This window comes from Doryrhamphus excisus, linkage group LG4 (genome assembly GCF_037039965.1).
Source record: "Doryrhamphus excisus strain RoL-2023G ecotype Guam linkage group LG4, RoL_Dexc_Guam_v1.1, whole genome shotgun sequence".
Lineage (NCBI taxonomy): Eukaryota > Metazoa > Chordata > Actinopteri > Syngnathiformes > Syngnathidae > Doryrhamphus > Doryrhamphus excisus.
The window spans coordinates 13,950,689-13,970,092 of record NC_136360.1 but is presented as its reverse complement, the minus strand read 5'-3'; the positions used below and the strand labels follow the sequence as shown (position 1 = coordinate 13,970,092).

General features: G+C 39.9%; 2 protein-coding genes across 3 annotated transcripts in view; one reads left to right on the top strand and one right to left on the bottom strand.

The window, feature by feature from the left end:
- Positions 1-1,711, bottom strand: part of atp10a (ATPase phospholipid transporting 10A) — a 42,731-nt gene extending 41,020 nt beyond the window's left edge. Inside the window, exon 1 of the mRNA XM_058074133.2 lies at positions 829-1,711. Within this exon, the coding sequence (XP_057930116.2) occupies positions 829-1,232 (404 nt within the window). The 5' untranslated portion in view covers positions 1,233-1,711. The remainder of the gene's footprint in view (positions 1-828) is intronic.
- A 4,429-nt stretch (positions 1,712-6,140) lies between these two features.
- On the top strand, positions 6,141-18,868 carry ube3a (ubiquitin protein ligase E3A). Of its 2 annotated transcripts, none has more exons than XM_058073424.2 (11): positions 6,141-6,304; positions 7,944-7,988; positions 10,140-10,384; positions 10,462-11,615; positions 11,696-11,840; positions 12,842-13,047; positions 14,471-14,635; positions 14,700-14,855; positions 14,936-15,009; positions 15,902-16,045; positions 17,115-18,868. In XM_058073424.2, coding segments are annotated over exons 2-11 (2,412 nt in total). In that variant the 5' UTR covers positions 6,141-6,304; positions 7,944-7,986; the 3' UTR covers positions 17,236-18,868. The 2 variants fall into 2 exon arrangements, with proteins under 2 accessions (XP_057929407.2, XP_057929408.2); XM_058073425.2 differs by having other exon boundaries at positions 6,141-6,362.
- Positions 18,869-19,404: the final 536 nt, after the last annotated feature.

The following is a 19,404-nucleotide window of genomic DNA, read 5'->3' as shown; positions in this document are numbered from 1 at the left end:
GACCCCTGAACTAGACTAACTGTCCTATCTAGTATGACTAGTGTGTGTCCCACCTAGTCTTTGACCGTAAACAAGTCTACAACTGTCCTATTCAGTCGGACTGGTGTGTGCCCCACCTTGTCTGTGAGCATGAACTAGTCCAGCTGTTCTATCCTATATAGTCTTTCAGTATGAAAGAGACAAACTGTCCTACCTAGTCTGACTGGTGTGTGTCCCACCTAGTCTTTGAGCATGAACTAGACTAGCTGTCCTATCTACGTAGTCGTTGAGCATGAACTAGACTAGCTAGTCTAGTTCATCGGTGTGAATCCCACCAAGTCTTTGAGCATGAACTAGTCCAGCTGTTCTATCCTACGTATATAGTCTTTCAGTATGAATGAGACAAACTGTCCTATCTAGTCTGACTGGTTGTGTGTCCCACCTAGTCTTTGAGCATGAACTAGACTAACAGTCCTACCTAGTTGTTGAGTATGAACTAGACTGGCTGTCCTATCTAGTCTGACCGGTGTGAATCCCACCGAGTCTTTGAGCATGAACTAGTCCAGCTGTTCTATACTATATAGTCTTTCAGTATGAACGAGACAAACTGTCCTACCTAGTCTTTGAGCATGAACTAGACTAACTGTCCTATCTAGTCGTTGAGTATGAACTAGACTGGCTGTCCTATTTAGTCTGACTGGTGTGTGTCCCAACTAGTCTTTGAGCATGAACTAGATAAACTGTCCTATCTAGTCTTTGAGCATGAAACGAAGCCTGCTGGGATGAGAGGCTAAGTGTCCTGAATTGAATGCGCCATGAGAGCCCAATGCAAGTCCAATATGTGCTTACCTGCTGTACACCAGACAGTCCATGTGATTGATCTCCTTGTCAGACCTGTGTCTCCTGTAGTCCTCCCACAGGTCCTTGATGGCAGTGACGGACAGGATGAAGACGACCGGGGCCAGGGCTAGTTCGGGCTGGAAGGCGTTGACAACCGGGACAAAGTTGAGCAGAGCAATGAAGACAAAGTAGACATTGGCAAAGCGGTGGAACTGCTCGAAGAGGTTCTTGGGCAGGAAGGAGAGCAGGGTGTACTTGGTGGTCTTGATCTTGTTATCGGCGTAGTGTCGGTTCGGGTTCTCCTCCCCCTTGACGTGCTCGTAGAGAATGTTGGCGTGCACGGTTCTGGTTTTGTACTCTTTACTTTTCTTCTTCCTCGGCCTCTTGACTTTGGAAGCCACTCCGCTCGCCATGGCCAACAACTTTTGACTTCTTCGCCAACTTTTCCTCGCACGCTAACAACTACTCAAGCTAGCGGCTAAGTTATCATCTTTACAACCCCTCCTCGGCTTCGTTTGAACACGAAAACATCTCCTTTTCATCCATGTCGACGCCTCTTCTTCGCGGCCGGAGAAAAAGTTGAGCGTGTTAGGGCTTCTCCCTTTTTTCCTTCTACTTCTGGAAGGATGCTGAGACAGTGGGGAGGCACGCTTTGGGCTCGGGCCGCCCAGTTAGTCGATCTAAAAACAACATGGATACAACTGCCTTGAAGGCTTCTGCGCTAGCTTAAATTGTGTGGATCAGCGAAAGCGCGCAGCCTTTGCACACTCGGGAGCCACTTGAACGGGTTAGAGGTCTCACTCCGATGGAAATGTGAGAGCCAAGGCCCTCCTCCTTGAGCCCATCCTGACTGCTCCCGAGCTTCCAAAGTGCCACGCGGTGTTCCTGGACTCCACTGTCCGCTAAGGTGGCGGATCGATCCAAACATTGATATGATATCGATATCAGGGTCGTATCATATCACATCGTTTCCACATATATCTGTGTCGTTCAAATATATTGCTGACATTTGTATATGCTTTACATAATATATATAACATAATCTGTTCATTGGTCTCGCTGTGGTCATCACTGAAGGTAGAACATATACAGCAAGACACATCAGCACAAGTCTTATTTATGTCTTATTTTCTGTTATTAAGTTTACTATATTGGGAATAGGAGAGTACAGGTGACCATGGGCATGTTATTTCATGTGTAAAATAATGCTAAAACGCTTGATTGCAGTTGTTGCTTTTCAGTTATTAGCTTTAGGAGTAATCACTTTTTCCACAAACGGACATGGAGCTTTGGAATTTTTTCAACGTAATAATAAAGTTTAAAAACAGCATTTTGTAGGCGGCACGGCGGTCTAGTGGTTAGCGCGCAGACCTCACAGCTAGGAGACCAGGGTACAATTCCACCCTTGGCATGTTCTTTCCGTGCATGCGTGGGTTTTCTCCGGGTACTCCGGTTTCCTCCCACATTCCAAAAACATGCTAGGTTAATTGGCGACTCTAAATTGTCCATAGGTATGAATGTGAGTGTGAATGGTTGTTTGTCTATATGTGATTGGCTGGCGACCAGTCCAGGGTGTACCCTGCCACTTGGCCAAAGACAGCTGGGATAGGCTCCAGCACCCCCCGTGACCCTCGTGAGGAAAAAGCGGTAGAAAATGAATGAATGAATGAACAGCATTTTGTGATGTCACTGACTAATATTTACATTTGTTGGACAGTCTGAAACTTTTAAGTGTGACAAATCTGAAATCAGGAAGGGGGCAAACCACTGTCATTGTCTTAAAGGGGAACTGCACTTTTTGGGGAATTTTGCCCGTCATTCACCATCCTTATGTAAAATTAATTCATTCATTTTCTACCGCTCTTTCCTCAGGAGGGTCGCAGGGGGTGCTGGAGCCTATCCCAGCTGTCTTCTGGCGAGAGGCGGGGTACACCCTGGACTGGTGGCCAGCCAATCACAGGGCACATATAGACAAACAACCATTCACACTCACATTCATACCTATGGACAATTTGGAGTCACCAATTAACCTAGCATGTTTTTGGAATGTGGGAGGAAACCGGAGTACCCGGAGAAAACCCACACATGCACACTCCACACAGAGATGGCCAAGGGTGGAATTGAACCCTGGTCTCCTAGCTGTGAGGTCTGCGCGCTAACCACTAGACCGTCGTGCCGCCCCCTTATGTAAAATATGAATACATATTTCTTTCCCTTTTGTGTTCATTCATTTCAGCTAGCTTACAATGCTGTCTTTGGCATACACGCCTCTAAAAATAAACCTCTAACAACATTGCATGGTTTGATATCCATGCTGTGATCACGCATTAACATGTACACTGATGATAACATGTAATGGTTGCAGTGTCTTGTCATATTTTGATGATTTAAAACACTAACCAAATTTTTTTTGAGCCCCCCTTGACACACACACTTAGGCTAGTTCTGTCAACAACAGCAGCATAGATACAGCGACAACACTTACGATGTCCGCTCTCCTTGGGATGGCTGTGTCTTTCAGCACAGGTGTCGTTTTAGTTTGTAGTCTTTCATGTCAGCTGCTACAATAATAATATGGCTGTAGCTTTGTTAATATACAAGTCAGTTATACTAATGGAACACTGTTGGCATTTCTATGAGTTTTTTATGAGAGCTACGTATAGCGTCAAAATAGGTATTTCTCATGATGGCTGTTGTTAGCTAGCTTATATTAACTCATTTTCTCACACTGGAATGCACAGAAAAGGGAAATAAATATGTGTATGCTGTGCATACGTGCGGCCTGAGGTTTTCTTAGCATAGCTACATGGCTTGCTTTGCAAAATGCAAAACATCACTTGCATGCTATGATTTTTCAGTTTGCAGCCCTGAACGGAAAAAGTTTGGACACCCCTGTTTCAGGCCATTTATGAGAGTTGGGCGTCAATGATAAAGTGAACATTCTGGGAACTCAAAGCTGACCAATGGCTACCTTTCACATGCAAGACAATGTTTTTAGCTATTTGAGCTATTTCCCATCCAATATACAGCCCCGTGTTCCAACAGCAGCGTGGTGCTGTTGGATGGCATCCCAAAAAGAAAACGCCTGGAAGAAATGAAATAAAGACGGTGACTCAAAGCATTTAAGTCATCATGAGTCTGACCGCTTAGTTAGTGCCTTTCCAAAAGCACATCAATCAAACGTCCACCCAAAAGCAGAACATCAATATTTCTTGACTAAATAATAATAATACAAATAATAATAATTCCTGACTGGACTGGATTGACAGGAATCCCAAATATCCTGTGAAGGCTGGAGGTGGATCTGAGATAGCAGCCCATCCAAGGAGGAATCTTCTCAACTGGATTCAGGACTCTTGTCCCTGGCTGGTGAACAACTGTCCAACATTCATTCATTCATCCATTCAGTTTCTATACCGCTTATCCTCACCAGGGCATGCTGGAGCCTATCCCAGCTGTCTTCGGGCGAGAGCGGGGTAAAACCCTGGACTGGTGGCCAGCCAATCACAGGGCACATATAGACAAACAACCATTCACACTCACATTACAGTATACAGCAGTACCAAAATATTTCCAGGAAAAAATGCAAAAAAAGTTACAAGAAGAAAGTGGAAATAGATGGAAAATGTAAACAAAAACAACAAGAAATTTGAAGTCAAAATAAAGTCAAACTATTAAGAGGAAAAAAATTGTATTCTAACGAGACAAAAGTTGCAATTTTACAAGAATAATGTTGTAATATTAGGAGGCACAAAAAATGTACTTTTTGTTGCATATATTAGAACTAGTCAAAAAAAGATATGATTTCATTTCATTGTAAATGAGAGACAAATAAAACAAATAAATAGTTTTGGAGTATTAGGCTGTGAAAAAAGTTACAGAAATAGCTGTCACAGAAATAAAGTCAAAATATTATGGGAATAAAGTCGTAATTATGAGGAAAACATTTAAAAGAAGTTGAAATACTTGAAAAATAAAAATAAAACAACAAAATCAGCAAGAGAAAAACAGAAAAACAGCTACAATTTTACAAGAATATAGCAAAAATAAAGACAAAAATTTCACATTCTAACAAAAAGAAGTCCCAATTTTATAAAAATTTAATATTAGGAGAAAAAACCCCAAAATTTTAGTAGTTATAAAAAATCTCATGTCCCAAATAGTATGAGAATAAAATCAGGATGAGGAAAAAAGTTACAAGAAGAAAATGGAACTAGGCATTACAGCCATGACAGCAGAAATAGAACACTGTGAGAACAATTGTGAGACAAAATAATACAATTATAGTAAAAAAAAAGTTCATAATATGATGAGAAATCCTTTTTTGAATATTAGGTTGGGGAGAGAGTTATAATATTATGGGAATAAAGTCAAAATGTAATGCGTAGTGAAGTCATAATATTACAGGAAGAAAATATCAGATTATTACGAAGTCAAAATATTTAGAAAATGTATGAAAAAACACACAAATGATAGGCTTTTTCATCTACGTACAGTACATGAGATAATGCTTTTCTTGAAATATACATAACTTCTTAGAAACAACACAAATGAGGTCAATTGATATGTTACAGGATCCATTCCTCCGTGTCCATTTCTAATCCTCAAGAAATGATGTTATGGTAGATTGATAGAAGGAAATAGCGCTCACTGTGTTAAACAGCCCTGACCTTGATGCTCCACTTAACATAAAAACTGATTGCTTTGGAAATGATGAAACGAGCTCTGGCTCAATAAAACTCCTGTTATGGAGATTCATCTCTGGCTGTAATGGCACAACTAAATGAGGATGAGGCATATTTTTCATTTGAAATTCTAATTTGAATGTAATATCATGCACAGAAGTTCCCATAGTCTGGACCATAGTGGGTCAAAAAGTGACAAGTTTTAACTGTGTTATTAATGCTGATTCCTTGTTGAAGCTGTGTGTGTGCTCATAGAGACCTCTAGTGTCCAAGATGAAAACTGCAACTGTGCTACTCAGGTTGCTTGTGTTTGACTGTGCCTTATTCCAGGGGGTGTCCAACATTTTTCCAGCGAAAGCCATATCATGAAAAAATGAAAGGATGCAAAGAAACACGTGTCGATAAGCCAAGAAGTCATGGATCAATAAAAAACTGCATCTGGTTTTGTGATATAGCTGAAAAAATATATTATCATAAATGTTATTTTCTTTCATATTGTCATTGAAAAGCACGCAACTTACAACTGTGTTTAATTAAATGCAAACATAATTTTGAGAGCACTCCTAGCGTGATGCAGTGGTCCGTGGCCCAGTTCGTGGGTATGGGAGGGGTTGAATGTCGCGGTGCATGTTGGGATACTACTCCTTGGCAAGATGGCAGAGGAGAGTGTGTTGTTGTGATTTCTACATTAAAACTATCTTGACCTTTCTGTCAAGTTTTTGTATTTTTATACTATCGCTGGATTTTTTTGTTTGTACGCGTGTGTTTTTAAAACAAAACTCGACGCAAACAGTAAAACAGTGAGTGGACGGCATGCCGCAAAGCAAGATCTGTTTTTGCAGCGTCACGGACACCCAGGTGTCACTATTTCTTATATTCTAAGTGAAATCACTGCATGTAACAGTTTGCGTGTGTGCGTGTGAGTGAAGTAATACGACTTTTTATTGTGTTTGTGCTAAATTAATTTGAGTGAGTCTACTTTTAAAATGTCAAGTTAGCATAGTGGCGTCACCGTGTTGCTGTGCTGGGGGTGTGTTCAAGATCAGGATGTGTTGCTGCCGTGTTGTTTGTTCTGTGATGTTGCTTAATTAAAAATGTTTTCTTAAACACAAAACAAACGTGCTTGGCTCCATGTTTTAACAGTTTAATTATTTATTTTAGTTGTTTAGTTGTTGTGCATAATTAATATGGGAGAGTCCACTTTTAAAATGTCAAGTTAAGCATAGTGACGTTACCGTGTTGCTGCGCTGGGGTTGTGTTCAAGATCAGACTGTGTTGTTGACGTGTTTGTTCATTTTTTAAAATATATATATATTTTATTACAAACTTCAATTATAAAACAGTATAAGCAGAATTACAGGAACATAAAAGTGCAATTCTACAGAACAATAACATAAATAAGAAAAAGTAAGTAACAAAGAAAGGAATGTGCGAGGGATATTGCTTGAAAATAAGAACAACAAAAATAAAAACAATAGAAAACATGTCACTTAAGCTTGTTCTTCATATGAATTGTTTTTAGAACGTTCTCCAATGTATGAACGTTTTTCACTGCTTTTCTGTTTTTGATTATCAGCTTCAGTGATTCATATAATATTTTCAGGTCAGAAGAAAACTGCTGAATATTTGGCCGTGTTGTTTGTTCTGTGATGTTGATTAATTAAAAATGTTTTTGAAAACACAAACTAAACCTGCTTGGCTCTGTGTTTTAACTGTTGAATTTGTTATTTTCAGTTATTGACTAATTGCAGATCAGTTGGGATAATGCTTAATGCCACTTCTAGAGAACATACCCACCAATCAATCAATCCATCCATTCATTCGTTTTCTACGCCGCTTATTCTCACGAAACATACCAACCCTTTATTTCTAAAATCACAACGACTAATTGTTGACCTAGTAAAATTTCAGACATAAAAAATTATGAATAAAGCAAAAAATAACCTGTATTGTACATTATTATATGGTTTATCATTATCTTATTTTGTTTTGGAACTGGAATCTGGAAATGTCTGAATTGATGTAGCAATTCTTCTTCCTACTCCTTTTGGACACATCACAGTAGCCGATAGTGATGTATACTGATGTATAACGTATTTAGGTCCAAATAAAATTAAACTATTAATTGCAGCAAGAAGGTGAAACTGATTTTATGCACATTGGATAACAATTGTGATGTTAGATTTTGTATTTTTGTGATACTACACTGATGATTCGTGATTTAAATACACCTCTTTTAAAATGAATAATCTCAAATATACTTTCAGTTTTGTGTGTGTTCATGTATACTTTTTCTTAAATTTTCTTGTCACATGGCATTGGCATGAATGACATGTTTTTTTGTCTGCTTGGCTTTGTATGAAGAGCAGTAAACCAACATGAATTTCTCATTATGATTGACTATATTACTGTATATGATATTATGCAACTTTCTTTCAGGGATTGTCAACAGGGCTCGAGGAAGGTTTCGTTATCCAGCCGAATGTAAGTCGCTTTGTGTAGTAAATTTTTTAAAGTTGTAATGTAATGAGAAAAACAAACCAAGTAAAGTAGTCATTTTTGGAAAAAGTTATAATATTATGGGAATAAACTAAAGTCAAAATGTTACAAGAAGAAAAGAAAATAAAAAATATATAAGAAATATCCGGAAAGTATTCCCAGCGCTTCACTTTTTCTACATTTTGTCATGTTACAGCCTCATTCCAAACTGAATTAAATTAATCTCTTACCTCAAAATTCTACACAAAATACTCCATTATGACAATGTGAAAAAAGGTTTTTTTGACATGTTTTGAATTTATTAAAAATAGAAAACAAAAAAATCACATTTACATAAGTATTCACAGCCTTTGCCATGAAGCTCAAAATTGAGCTCAGGTGCATCTTTTTTCCACTGATCATCCTTGAGATCTTTCTACAGCTTAATTGGAGTCCACCTGCAGTAAATTCAGTTGATTGGACATGATTTGGAAATATAATAACTGTCTATATAAGGTCCCACAGTTGACTGTGCATGTCAGAGCACAAACACCAAGCATGAAGTCAAAAGAACTGTCTGTAGACCTGCGAGACAGGATTGTCTTGAGGCACAAATCTGGGGAAGGATACAGAAAAAATTCTGCTGCTTTGAAGGTCCCAATGAGCACAGTGGCCTCCATTATTCGTAAATGGAAGACGTTTGGAACCACCAGGACTCTTCCTAGAGCTGGCCGGCCTTCTAAACTGAGCGATCGGGGAAGAAGGGCCTTAGTCAGGGAGGTGACCAAGGCCCCGATGGTCACTCTGTCAGAGCTCCAGCGTTCCTCTGTGGAGAGAGGAGAGCCTTCCAGAAGGACAACCATCTCTGCAGCAATCCACCAATCAGGCCTGTATGGTAGAGGGGCCAGACGAAAGCCACTCCTTAGTAAAAGGAACATGGCAGCCCGTCTGGAATTTGCCAAAAAGCACCTGAATGACTCTCAGACCATGAGAAACAAAATTCTCTGGTCTGATGAGACAAAGATTGAACTCTTTGGTGTGAATGCCAGGCGCCATGTTTGGAGGAAACCAGGCACTGCTCATCACCAGGCCAATACCATCCCTACAGTGAAGCATGGTGGTGGCAGCATCATGCTGTGGGGATGTTTTTCAGCAGCAGGAACTGGCAGACTAGTCAGGATAGAAGGAAAATGAATGCAGCAATATATAGAGATATCCTGGATGAAAACCTGCTCCAGAGCGCTCTTGACCTCAGTAGACTGGTCATGTACCTTGACCATATAGACAGTAGACATTAGCACACAGCCAAGATCTCAAAAGATTGGCTTCAGAACCACTCCGTGAATGTCCTGGAGTGGCCCAGCCAGAGTCCAGACTTGAATCCGATCGAACATCTCTGGAGAGATCTGAAAATGGCTGTGCACAGACGTCTCCCATCCAACCTGATGGAGCTTGAGACTTATTGCAAAGAAGAATGGGCAAAACTGCCTAAGGATAGGTGTGCTAAACTTGTGGGATCATATTCAAAAAGACTTGAGGCTGTAATTGCTGCCAAAGGTGGATCAACAAAGTATTAAGCAAAGGCTGTGAATACTTTGGGGAATACTGTGAATACTGTAAATGTGATTTTTTTGTTTTCTATTTTTAATAAATTCAAAACATGTCAAAAAAACCTTTTTTCACATTGTCATAATGGAGTGTTTTGTGTAGAATTTTGAGGTAAGAGATTAATTTAATTCAGTTTGGAATGAGGCTGTAACATGACAAAATGTAGAAAAAGTGAAGCGCCGTGAATACTTTCCGGATGCACTGTAAATAATTAATATTATTATTAATTATTTATTTAAAATATTTGGGAGAAAAAAATCCACAAAAAAATGGGGGAAGGGGGGACAAAACAGCATAGCTGATGCTAATGATAGGCTTTTTCAACTACATCACAGAGCTTTTTTTAAGTCTATAACTTCTGAGCATGCACTATACAGCATGTTTAACGATGTGGTCCTGGCTGGAATAAGTTTGGACACCCCTGATTTATACAAATAAACAAAGGCACACAAATAATCTATCATGATGGTATCGTGCTTTTAGCCCAGTAAGCTACAGAGCTTCATGGCTAATGCTTCATTAGACTGACGTCCTAAATATCCTTCCTAGGAACAGAACAACGGCAAAGCATCTCATCGAGCGCTACTTTCGGCAGTTAACCGAAGGCTGTGGAAATGGCAACTGCAAAAACGAGCTCTGTGCCTCGTGTCGGGATTTCCAGCCGCTGGATAAAAACTCGGCGGCGGTCCGAGCTCTGGAGCTATGCAAGATCAATGCCAAACTCTGTCAGCCTAAGGTTCCCCCGACAGAATCTGACCCGCAACCAGCTGATCTCACCAAGGAGGACTTTTCAGGTACCGCAGGATCGACTGTCAGACCGTGTCCCAAGCATATGAGTCGCTACATTTAGTTTCGTTTCGTGTCGTTCCAGATATTCATTACCTCACAGAGAATACAGTTTTTATGATTCTGAGCGTCTGTGAAGAAGAAGGCGATTACTCCTCTTTGATTCGCGTCATCGGCAGGGTGTTCTCCAATGCTGGTGCTTTGGTAAAAAGTTTCCGTAAGGATGAACATATCAATGCAGAAGCTCTTCCAAGTGATGAGGTCCAGCGGGATTCAGGTCAGATCGGCGTCTTTTTTTCTTCTGTTGATGCCTATGAGGTGACGGTGGACATTGACTCTGTGCGGAGGGTCTACGATAGACTTCAGACCATCGAGCAGGTGGAGGCGGCGCTGGTCAACGCTCTCGTCTACCTCACTCCTAACGTGGAGCTTGACCTGGAGTACCTGGATGCCTACGAGACAAACCCAGACTACCTGAACATCTTCGTCATCCTGATGGAGAACAGCAACCTCCACAGCCCAGAGTACCTGGAGGTGGCGTTGCCGCAGCTCTGCAAGGCCATGAGCAAGCTACCGATTTCTGCGTTGACCAGGTTGTCCAAGCTGTGGTCAAAGTACGACCTCCCTCACCTCCGCCGCATGATGGAGACCTTCCAGCAGCTCATCACCTTCACCGTCATCAGCCAGGAGTATGATGCGGAGAACCTGGTCAATGAAGACGAGACGGTGGTGGCGGCTTGCAAGTGTTTGAAAGTGGTCTTCTACGCCAGTCTCGTGGGCGGTGACGTGGACGTGGAGCACAATGAAGATGACGACAGCGAGGAGCCCGACTCGGACGAGCTCACCCTGCATGAGCTTCTGGGCGAGGAGCGTCTCTATAAGAAGGGTCCTCAGGTGGACCCTCTGGAGAAAGAGCTGGGTGTCCGACCCGTAGATAGCAGGAAGCCCCGTATCCCCTTTGAGGACTTCATCAACGAGTCCCTCAACGACGTGGTTGAAATGGACAAGGATTTCACCTTCTTTAAGGTGGATGCGGAAACTAAGTTTTCCTTCCAGACCTGCCCCTTCGTCCTCAATGTGGTCACCAAGAACCAAGGTCTGTACTACGACAACAGGATAAGGATGTACAGCGAGCGCCGCCTCACGGCCCTCTACAGCATGGTGCAGGGCCAGCAGCCCAACCCCTACCTCAAACTCAAAGTGCGCCGAGATCACATAATCGACGACGCCCTCGTCAGAGTGAGTCGCAGAGTTGTATACCCGTCAGTCCTGCCGCAGTACTTTAGAGTTTGTCTTGTTGGATTTCACCCATGTCGCAGTTGGAGATGATCTCCATGGAGAACCCATCCGACCTGAAGAAACAGCTCTTTGTGGAGTTTGAGGGGGAGCAAGGGGTTGACGAGGGAGGTGTTTCAAAGGAGTTCTTCCAGTTGGTCTTGGAGGAAATCTTCAATCCGGACATTGGTAAGTAGCCATCTATACTATTAAAAGTCACTTAGGAGGCTGGAGTCTATGCCAGCTCACCCCGGACTGGTCACCTGTCAATCACAGGACCGATACATTCATTCATTCATTCATTCATTTTCTACCGCTTTTTCCTCACGAGGGTCGCGGGGCTGCTGGAGCCTATCCCAGCTGTCTTCGGGTGAGACACGGGGTACACCTTAGACTGGTGGCCAGCCAATCACAGGGCACATATAGACAAACAACCATTCACACTCACATTCATACCTATGGACAATTTTGGAGTCGCCAATTAACCTAGCATGTTTTTGGAATGTGGGAGGAAACCGGAGTACCCGGAGAAAACCCACGCATGCACAGGGAGAACATGCAAACTCCACACAGAGATGGCTGAGGGTGGAATTGAACCCTGGACCGATACATAGTCAACTGTTTCCGTAAATGTTACACACACAATGTTACGCTGCAAAAATCAGTCGATCATTCGTCATTCGTGAACAAGACCCTGAAATACTTGGGACGAGATGTCACTCCCAACCCGAAGGGTGCAACCCACCCTTTTCTGACCATGGCCTCCTATTTGGAGGTGCTGAGTCAGTCCCAGACGGTTCATATTCAGCTGCAAACCGCCCCAGCAAACACCGAAGTTCGGATTGATCAGACCATCAGGACCGAATCATCTGCGAATAGCAGAGATGAGATTCTCAGACCAACTCGATCATAGAAAGTTATGAACAGAATTGATGACAGAGGGAATGAGGGATGTTGTGTAAACATCAAAGACAAATTAGAGTCCAATCAACCTAGCATATGTGTTATCCTAATTAACTCAGAATACACACTTTTGTAAACATTAACAACAAAGCTTGTGTACGTGTTTTCACAGCAATGTCAGTGAACCTGATTACCTATAAACTTATCGTACTCACCTTATTGTAACATTCCTGATCTAAGCCTCCTTGCCTTTGTCTTTGGTACCTTGGTCTTTGTCCGTACTGCAGGAATGTTCACCTACGACGACGACACCAAGCTCTTCTGGTTCAATTCGTCCTCCCTGGAGAACGAGGCCCAGTACACGCTGGTCGGCATCGTACTGGGCCTGGCCATTTACAACAATTGCATCCTGGATGTGCACTTCCCAATGGTGGTCTACAGGAAGCTCATGGGCAAGAGGGGCACCTATTTGGATCTCCCGGATTCACACCCGGTACAGTAGCGTTCTTCTGTTGGTCCCAACAAGTTGTTGTTACAGATTATTATTATTACACCTTTAGATTGAGTCTAATAACTTCTCATAGAAGGCCTTCTTCACACATCAACTCAGCACAGAGTTGCACAACACTTAGACATGACTCCTGGAAAAAGGTTGGACAAGGGACAAACACACGACAGATGGATTTTTAACTTTCACTTTCCTTCCGGGCTCTCCATCAATCATCCTTGATGATAGAGTCCAGCACCGTAACTAAGTATATTGCTCAGATTTTTTTCAAATACCATTTGTAAACCTTTCAAATTGTGGGATCACAGATTACTTCCCCCAACCAGGAAGACTAAAGGCTAAAGAGAAGAAATAGCTGAAGCTAAAATTTGCAAGCACATCAGTTCCAGCAAAAATTTCAGTGGTCTCGAACAACCAAACAACTAAAGCTCACTCAGCTCTCCTCCCCTTTAAATTTGGAAAATTTTGCCTTTTTCACAGGTATTTCTTGTAATATTATGACTTTATTCTCATATTTTTTTTACCTCATTTCCATAATATATATTTTTCCGCAACGTAATTTGCCCAAATTTACCATGTTACCATTTGTTGTTTTGTTTGTTTTTCACAATAAATGACTTTTTCTTTAATATGTAAACAATATGCTACTGAAATTATGTTTTTCCTCATGTTATTATGACGTTCTTCTCATGAAACCCATAATATAAGACAAAAAAAATTTTTGCGCAACCTAATTTCCTTCAAATTACAACTTTATTCGTTACATACTATATACTATATACAATATACAAAATACTTTATTCTAAATACTTTATACTATATACATACTTAATACTAAGCATAAACATTTTGACATTATTTTTCCTCATAATATCAGTATAAGCTCAAAAATTTTTTTAAAGTACAGCTAATTTCTTTTAAATGGGACCTATTATGCTTTTTATGTAGGCAGGTCATGGGTGGAAACATTAAAAAAGGCTGTTTCCGTGGCAGCCACGAAATCCAAAGAAATACAGCTGAATCGGTGCATATTCTGGAAGATCTAGAAAGCTTTCTGTGCTGGATATTGTGTGTAGCTGCTCTATAGGAGTCCACAACTCAATACAAAGGGCCGAAAATGAGCATTATAGGTTTAATAGCTTTAATAATTTAACTTTATTCTTGTAAAATGACTGCAGATTTTTCAATTTTTGCTGTTGTTTTTGGATTGATGAATAATATTTTTAGAATGGGCCACCCTTGCTGTAAACGTTAACAATAATAAGTTCCATATGGTCAGATTTTCACCATGATTGGTACATACAGGTATAATCAAGTTATACATACTGTAGGCCACTTCCTGAATTGGTCTCCATGCCAATACCTCATGAGATCAGTTGTACCTGACAACCGGCTTGTTGTGTTGCAGGTTCTATACCAGAGTCTGAAGGAGCTTCTGGACTATGGTGGCAATGTGGAGGAAGACATGGCGCTCACCTTCCAGATATCCCACACAGACCTTTTTGGAAGCCCGGTCTTGTATGACCTAAAGGAGGAAGGAGAGGACATTCCAGTTTCTAAGGAGAACAGACAAGTGAGATGTTGGTTTTGGAGTGTAGCAGTGGTTGCGTTGAAATAATCCATTTTGTTCTCCACAGGAGTTTGTGGAGCTGTATGCCGACTACATCCTGAACAAGAGCGTGGAGGTGCAGTTCCGAGCTTTCAAGAAGGGCTTCCTCATGGTCACCAGCGAGTCCCCCATGAAATACTTGTTCAGACCCGAGGAAGTAGAGCTGCTTATCTGTGGAAGCAGGGTGAGGAAGTAAACGTCGCCTGCTTTCAGCACGGCAAGGTTTTGTTTATTTTACGACTCACCTCTGCTGTGCTCTCACAGAAACTTGACTTTGAGGCCCTGGAGAAGACCACAGAATATGATGGAGGTTATAGCAAAGATACTCAAGTTATCAAGTAAGTTGTCGAAAAAAACACAGTAATATAAGGCACTCTGGAGTACAAGTCACAGGACCAGCCAAACCATGCAAAAAGTGCCACTTATGGTACGGAAAAAAAGACTAGTTTGTCTTGATGTTTGTAAACATCAAATACAACCTAGTGCAGGGGTGTCCAAACTGTGGCCTGAGGTCTATTTGTGGCCTGTGGCTGCTTTATATTGGCCTGTTGCACATTCTAAAAATATAATTTCACAAGGAAACTAAAAACAACTAAAGCAAAACTGGAAAAATCTGCAGTAATTTTATAAGAATAAAGTCCAAATTTAGAGAAGAACAGTTGTAATCTAATGAAAAAAGAATTGTGTTATAATGTTATGAGGAAAAATAATAACTATTAGCGAATATTAAATTTATATTTAATATTATTATTAAATTATATTATAATATTTTTTAGATTGTAAATCAGAAACAAAACATTTTTTTGGATTATGGAAAAAAGATAAGGATATAGTCAAAATATTTTGGAAATAAAGTCATAATTTTGAGATGAAAACTTGAAAGAAAGAAAGAAAGTTGAAAGTTTAAAAATGAAAATAAAAAATCATCAGAAAAAGAAACAGCTGTATTTTCAAAAGATCAAAGCCAAAATATGAAAAGAAAAAAATTGTATTCTAACAACAAAAAAAGGACAATTTTATGACAATAATGTCATAATATTCACACCGAATAGCTTTTTTTTATTAGAATAAAGAGATTTGCAATATTATGAAAAACAAACAAACTTACAGTATGTCCACGCCAAACTCCCCCAGGCATGCCCTTATGGACCTTGCAAAATCATCCCCAAGAAATGTCTTTGCTGTGCGTACACATGGACTCACAATAATTATTGGATTTTGTTCCCGGAGGGACTTTTGGGAAACCATCCACTCGTTCGGAAAGGAGCAGAAGAAACTGTTTCTTCAGTTTACCACGGGCACGGACAGAGCGCCGGTGGGCGGGCTTGGAAAACTAAAAATGATCATCGCCAAAAACGGCCCAGACACTGACAGGTACGAACACATAGTACTGAATATTTGATTTTACAATATATTACTTATATTATTTTACAATATATAATATATTATCATATTTACACCAGGTGGTGTCCAAACATCTTCCCAATGAGGGCCACATAGTGAAAAATTAAAGGATTAAACTTTGATATTTTGGAAAGCAACACATACAGTGGTGTGAAAAAGTGATTGCCCCCTAAAGCTAATAGCTGGTTGGGCCACCCTTAGCAGCAACAACTGCAATCAAGCATTTGTGATAACTTGCAATGAGTCTCTTACAGCGCTGTGGAACCCAAGTTGGTTTCAAGTTGGTCGGACATTCTCCTTCAGCAGAATTCATGGTTCCATTTATCACAGCAGGTCTTCCAGGTCCTCAAGTAGCAAAACAGCCCCAGACCATCACACTACCACCACCATATTTTACTGTTGCTATGATGTTCTTTTTCTGAAATGCGGTGTTACTTTTAAATCAGATGTAGTTCAAACATCAACTTTTGTCTCATCGGACCGCAGAGTTTTCCCAAAGGTCTTGGAGATCATCTGGTAAAATTGAGACGGGGCTTAGTGGTTTTGGACTTGGACCTTTTTTGCCATGTGTCTTTCTTATGGTGGAGTCATGTACACTGACATTAAACGAGGCAAGTGAGCCCTGCCGTTCTTTGGCTGTTGTTGCGGGGTCTTTTGTGACCTCTTGGATGAGTCATCCATGGCTCTCACTGTGGTTGGCTGGAGTCCCAAATGTTTAGAAATGGCTTTACAATCTTTTCCATACGGATAGATCTCAATTCACCTCAGGGAGGGCAATCACTTCTCCACACTGGGCCATGTAGCTTTGGATTTTTTGTCCCCTACCAATATTAAGATGTTATTCTCGTTAAATTAGGACTTTTTCTCGTCGAGTTTTTCAATTTTTGGCTGTTGTTTTTTTTTATTTTTTATTTCTTGTTAAATTCTATTTTTTGAATGCCGCAGGCCACAAATGGCCCCCATATCTGACTTTGGACACCATTGGTTTACAGCTTTGCGAGTGAGACATTGTGTTAAGGGTTTATTTTGCATTTTGCAGGTTACCAACCTCTCACACTTGTTTCAATGCACTGCTGCTTCCGGAATATTCCTCCAAGGAAAAGCTGCGAGAAAGACTCCTCAAGGCCATCACGTATGCCAAAGGGTTTGGAATGCTGTGATGAATCCTCTGTGAACATTTTGCTTTTGAAGGGAAAAGTGAAGTCTCTGAAGGACAACCCTACTCTCTTACAAGTTTTTAGCTTTATAAATTTGTATTTCTTTCATTTCCTGAGCTCTATGGGACATTTTGAGGCAGTCACTTTTGGGTTTGTTGCCTCAGATGGTGGCTGCTGTGTGAGGATGTTCATTTTTAAACACAATTGTAGCTATCTTTATGAACACGTGACAGCTGCAGAACCAATGTTGTACTAGCGGCAAGGACCGTGCTGGGTCAGCAATAATAGCGGCGATGAGCTAGTATGGCAACATTTGAAAGCGCATGCAGAGTTAGATAGAGCTGCTGGATGAGGACAAGTCATGATGCTTTAAAGAAGGGGTGTCCAATGTCTTTCCTGTCAGGGACGCTTAGTGAAAAATGAAAGGATGCAACTTTGCCATTTTTAAAAATTGAAAAGCAACAGATGTAGATATGCTAAGAAGTTATAATTATTTTATGAAAACACTGCATCTCTTCTTCTCTTAATATTATGACTTTATTCCTATAATATGATCACTTTTTATCCAAACTCATTTGCTAAAAATCGCAATTTTCTCATATCAGGATTAATTTTATTTTTTAATATTTCAATTCTGTGCTACTAAAATTACATTATTTTACCACATAACATTACAATTTTATTCTCATTAAATTACAACTTTTTTTTTCTTAATCTAAAATATATCCAATTATACTCTTTTTTTCCAACTACTTCAGCTTTCTTCTTGTAAATTTTCTCCTCATACTAGTATGACATTATTTCTATCATATTTTGACTTTATTCCCGTAATATAACTTTCCCCCAATCACGTTCATTTTGTTAATTAAAAAAAAAACAAATGTCTATTTCAACTTCATGCTGCTAAATTGACATTATTTTTCACAATTTTAAAATTGAGACTTTTTTCTTGTTATAGTACAATTTTTAATATTTATATAATATTAATATATAATAAATCTTAATATTTTTATTTTCTTCTCATAAAATGACAGCATTTTTTTCCCATTCCTGCTGTTGTTTTTCCCAACTATTTAAACTTTCAAGTAAATTTTCTACTCTTATATTATGATTTTATGGAATATATTTTTCCTAACCTATTTTTTATTACAACTTGATTTAGTTTTTGTTTACAGCAAAAAAAGTATTTTTAACATAATATTTTTAAACTTTCTCTCGTAAATCATAATTTTATGAGAATGATGTTGTACATCATTCTCATAAAATTGTGATTTTTCTTGTCGCATTACTGCTGATTTTTAAAATTTTTGCTGTTGTTGTTACTGTTTATTAATATTTTTAGTATGTACTACAGGCCGTTAAAATAACAGCTGTAAGCCCCAAATGGCCCCCTGGGCCACACTTTGGACACCTCTGCTTTAAACGTAGCTACAGCGTGCTTGTGGAATTCATTAAAAATAAAAACTACACCAGGAGGTTGCCTACAGCCACAGCTATTGATAGCAGTGTGTTTTTATAGGCTCGGTGATTAAATGAATGAAGGCATTATTTGTATTATGGGTTGTTGTTGTTTGTTTTTTACAGCAGTTTTTGAGAAGCTGCTACTTGTGGTCAGCTATGATTGAAGACTTACTTGTGAGGGAAAAACTGCTGCAAATTTGTACTATTCATCTAATGCTTTTTGTTTTGGAGTGATCTGTTTTCCAAAGCTGTGAAAGTGCACTTACATGCAAGATGAAGTCATTTGCACATACTAGTACTACTACTATGACTACTAATAATGTTTTTGAAGTGAAGCTGCATGCAAGCTGTATACTTACTGAGTGACATAGAGTATATCTTCATGCCATCTTTTGCTTTCTTTCATCCTGGATGGTACTTTGCGTGATGGTGAAGCCTCCTCCTCCTCCTCAGACCTTCATACCCTTCTGCCTGTTTGTTTGCCAACGCACGCGGTAGAGCCTATTGCCAGAAAGTATCAAGAATTTGTTTTATTTGTCCAAATGTCTCAGGTCAATAATAAATGTCCAAGTACAGTATTATATTGGAGAGAATGAAAAAGTAATTAAAAAATGAACAATAAACTTTTGTCTGTCATTAGCAGTGTTGGGCATGTTACTTTAAAAAAAGTAATTAGTTAAAAAAAAATGTAATGAGTTACTCTGAGTTACT

What these genes read in the sequence shown, in the direction of transcription:
- ube3a (XM_058073424.2), top strand. An exon ending in ATCTCCCGGATTCACACCCG is followed by an intron (nt 13,048 to 14,470) that starts GTACAGTAGCGT and finishes GTTGTGTTGCAG; the next exon opens with GTTCTATACCAGAGTCTGAA. An exon ending in TTTCTAAGGAGAACAGACAA is followed by an intron (nt 14,636 to 14,699) that starts GTGAGATGTTGG and finishes TGTTCTCCACAG; the next exon opens with GAGTTTGTGGAGCTGTATGC.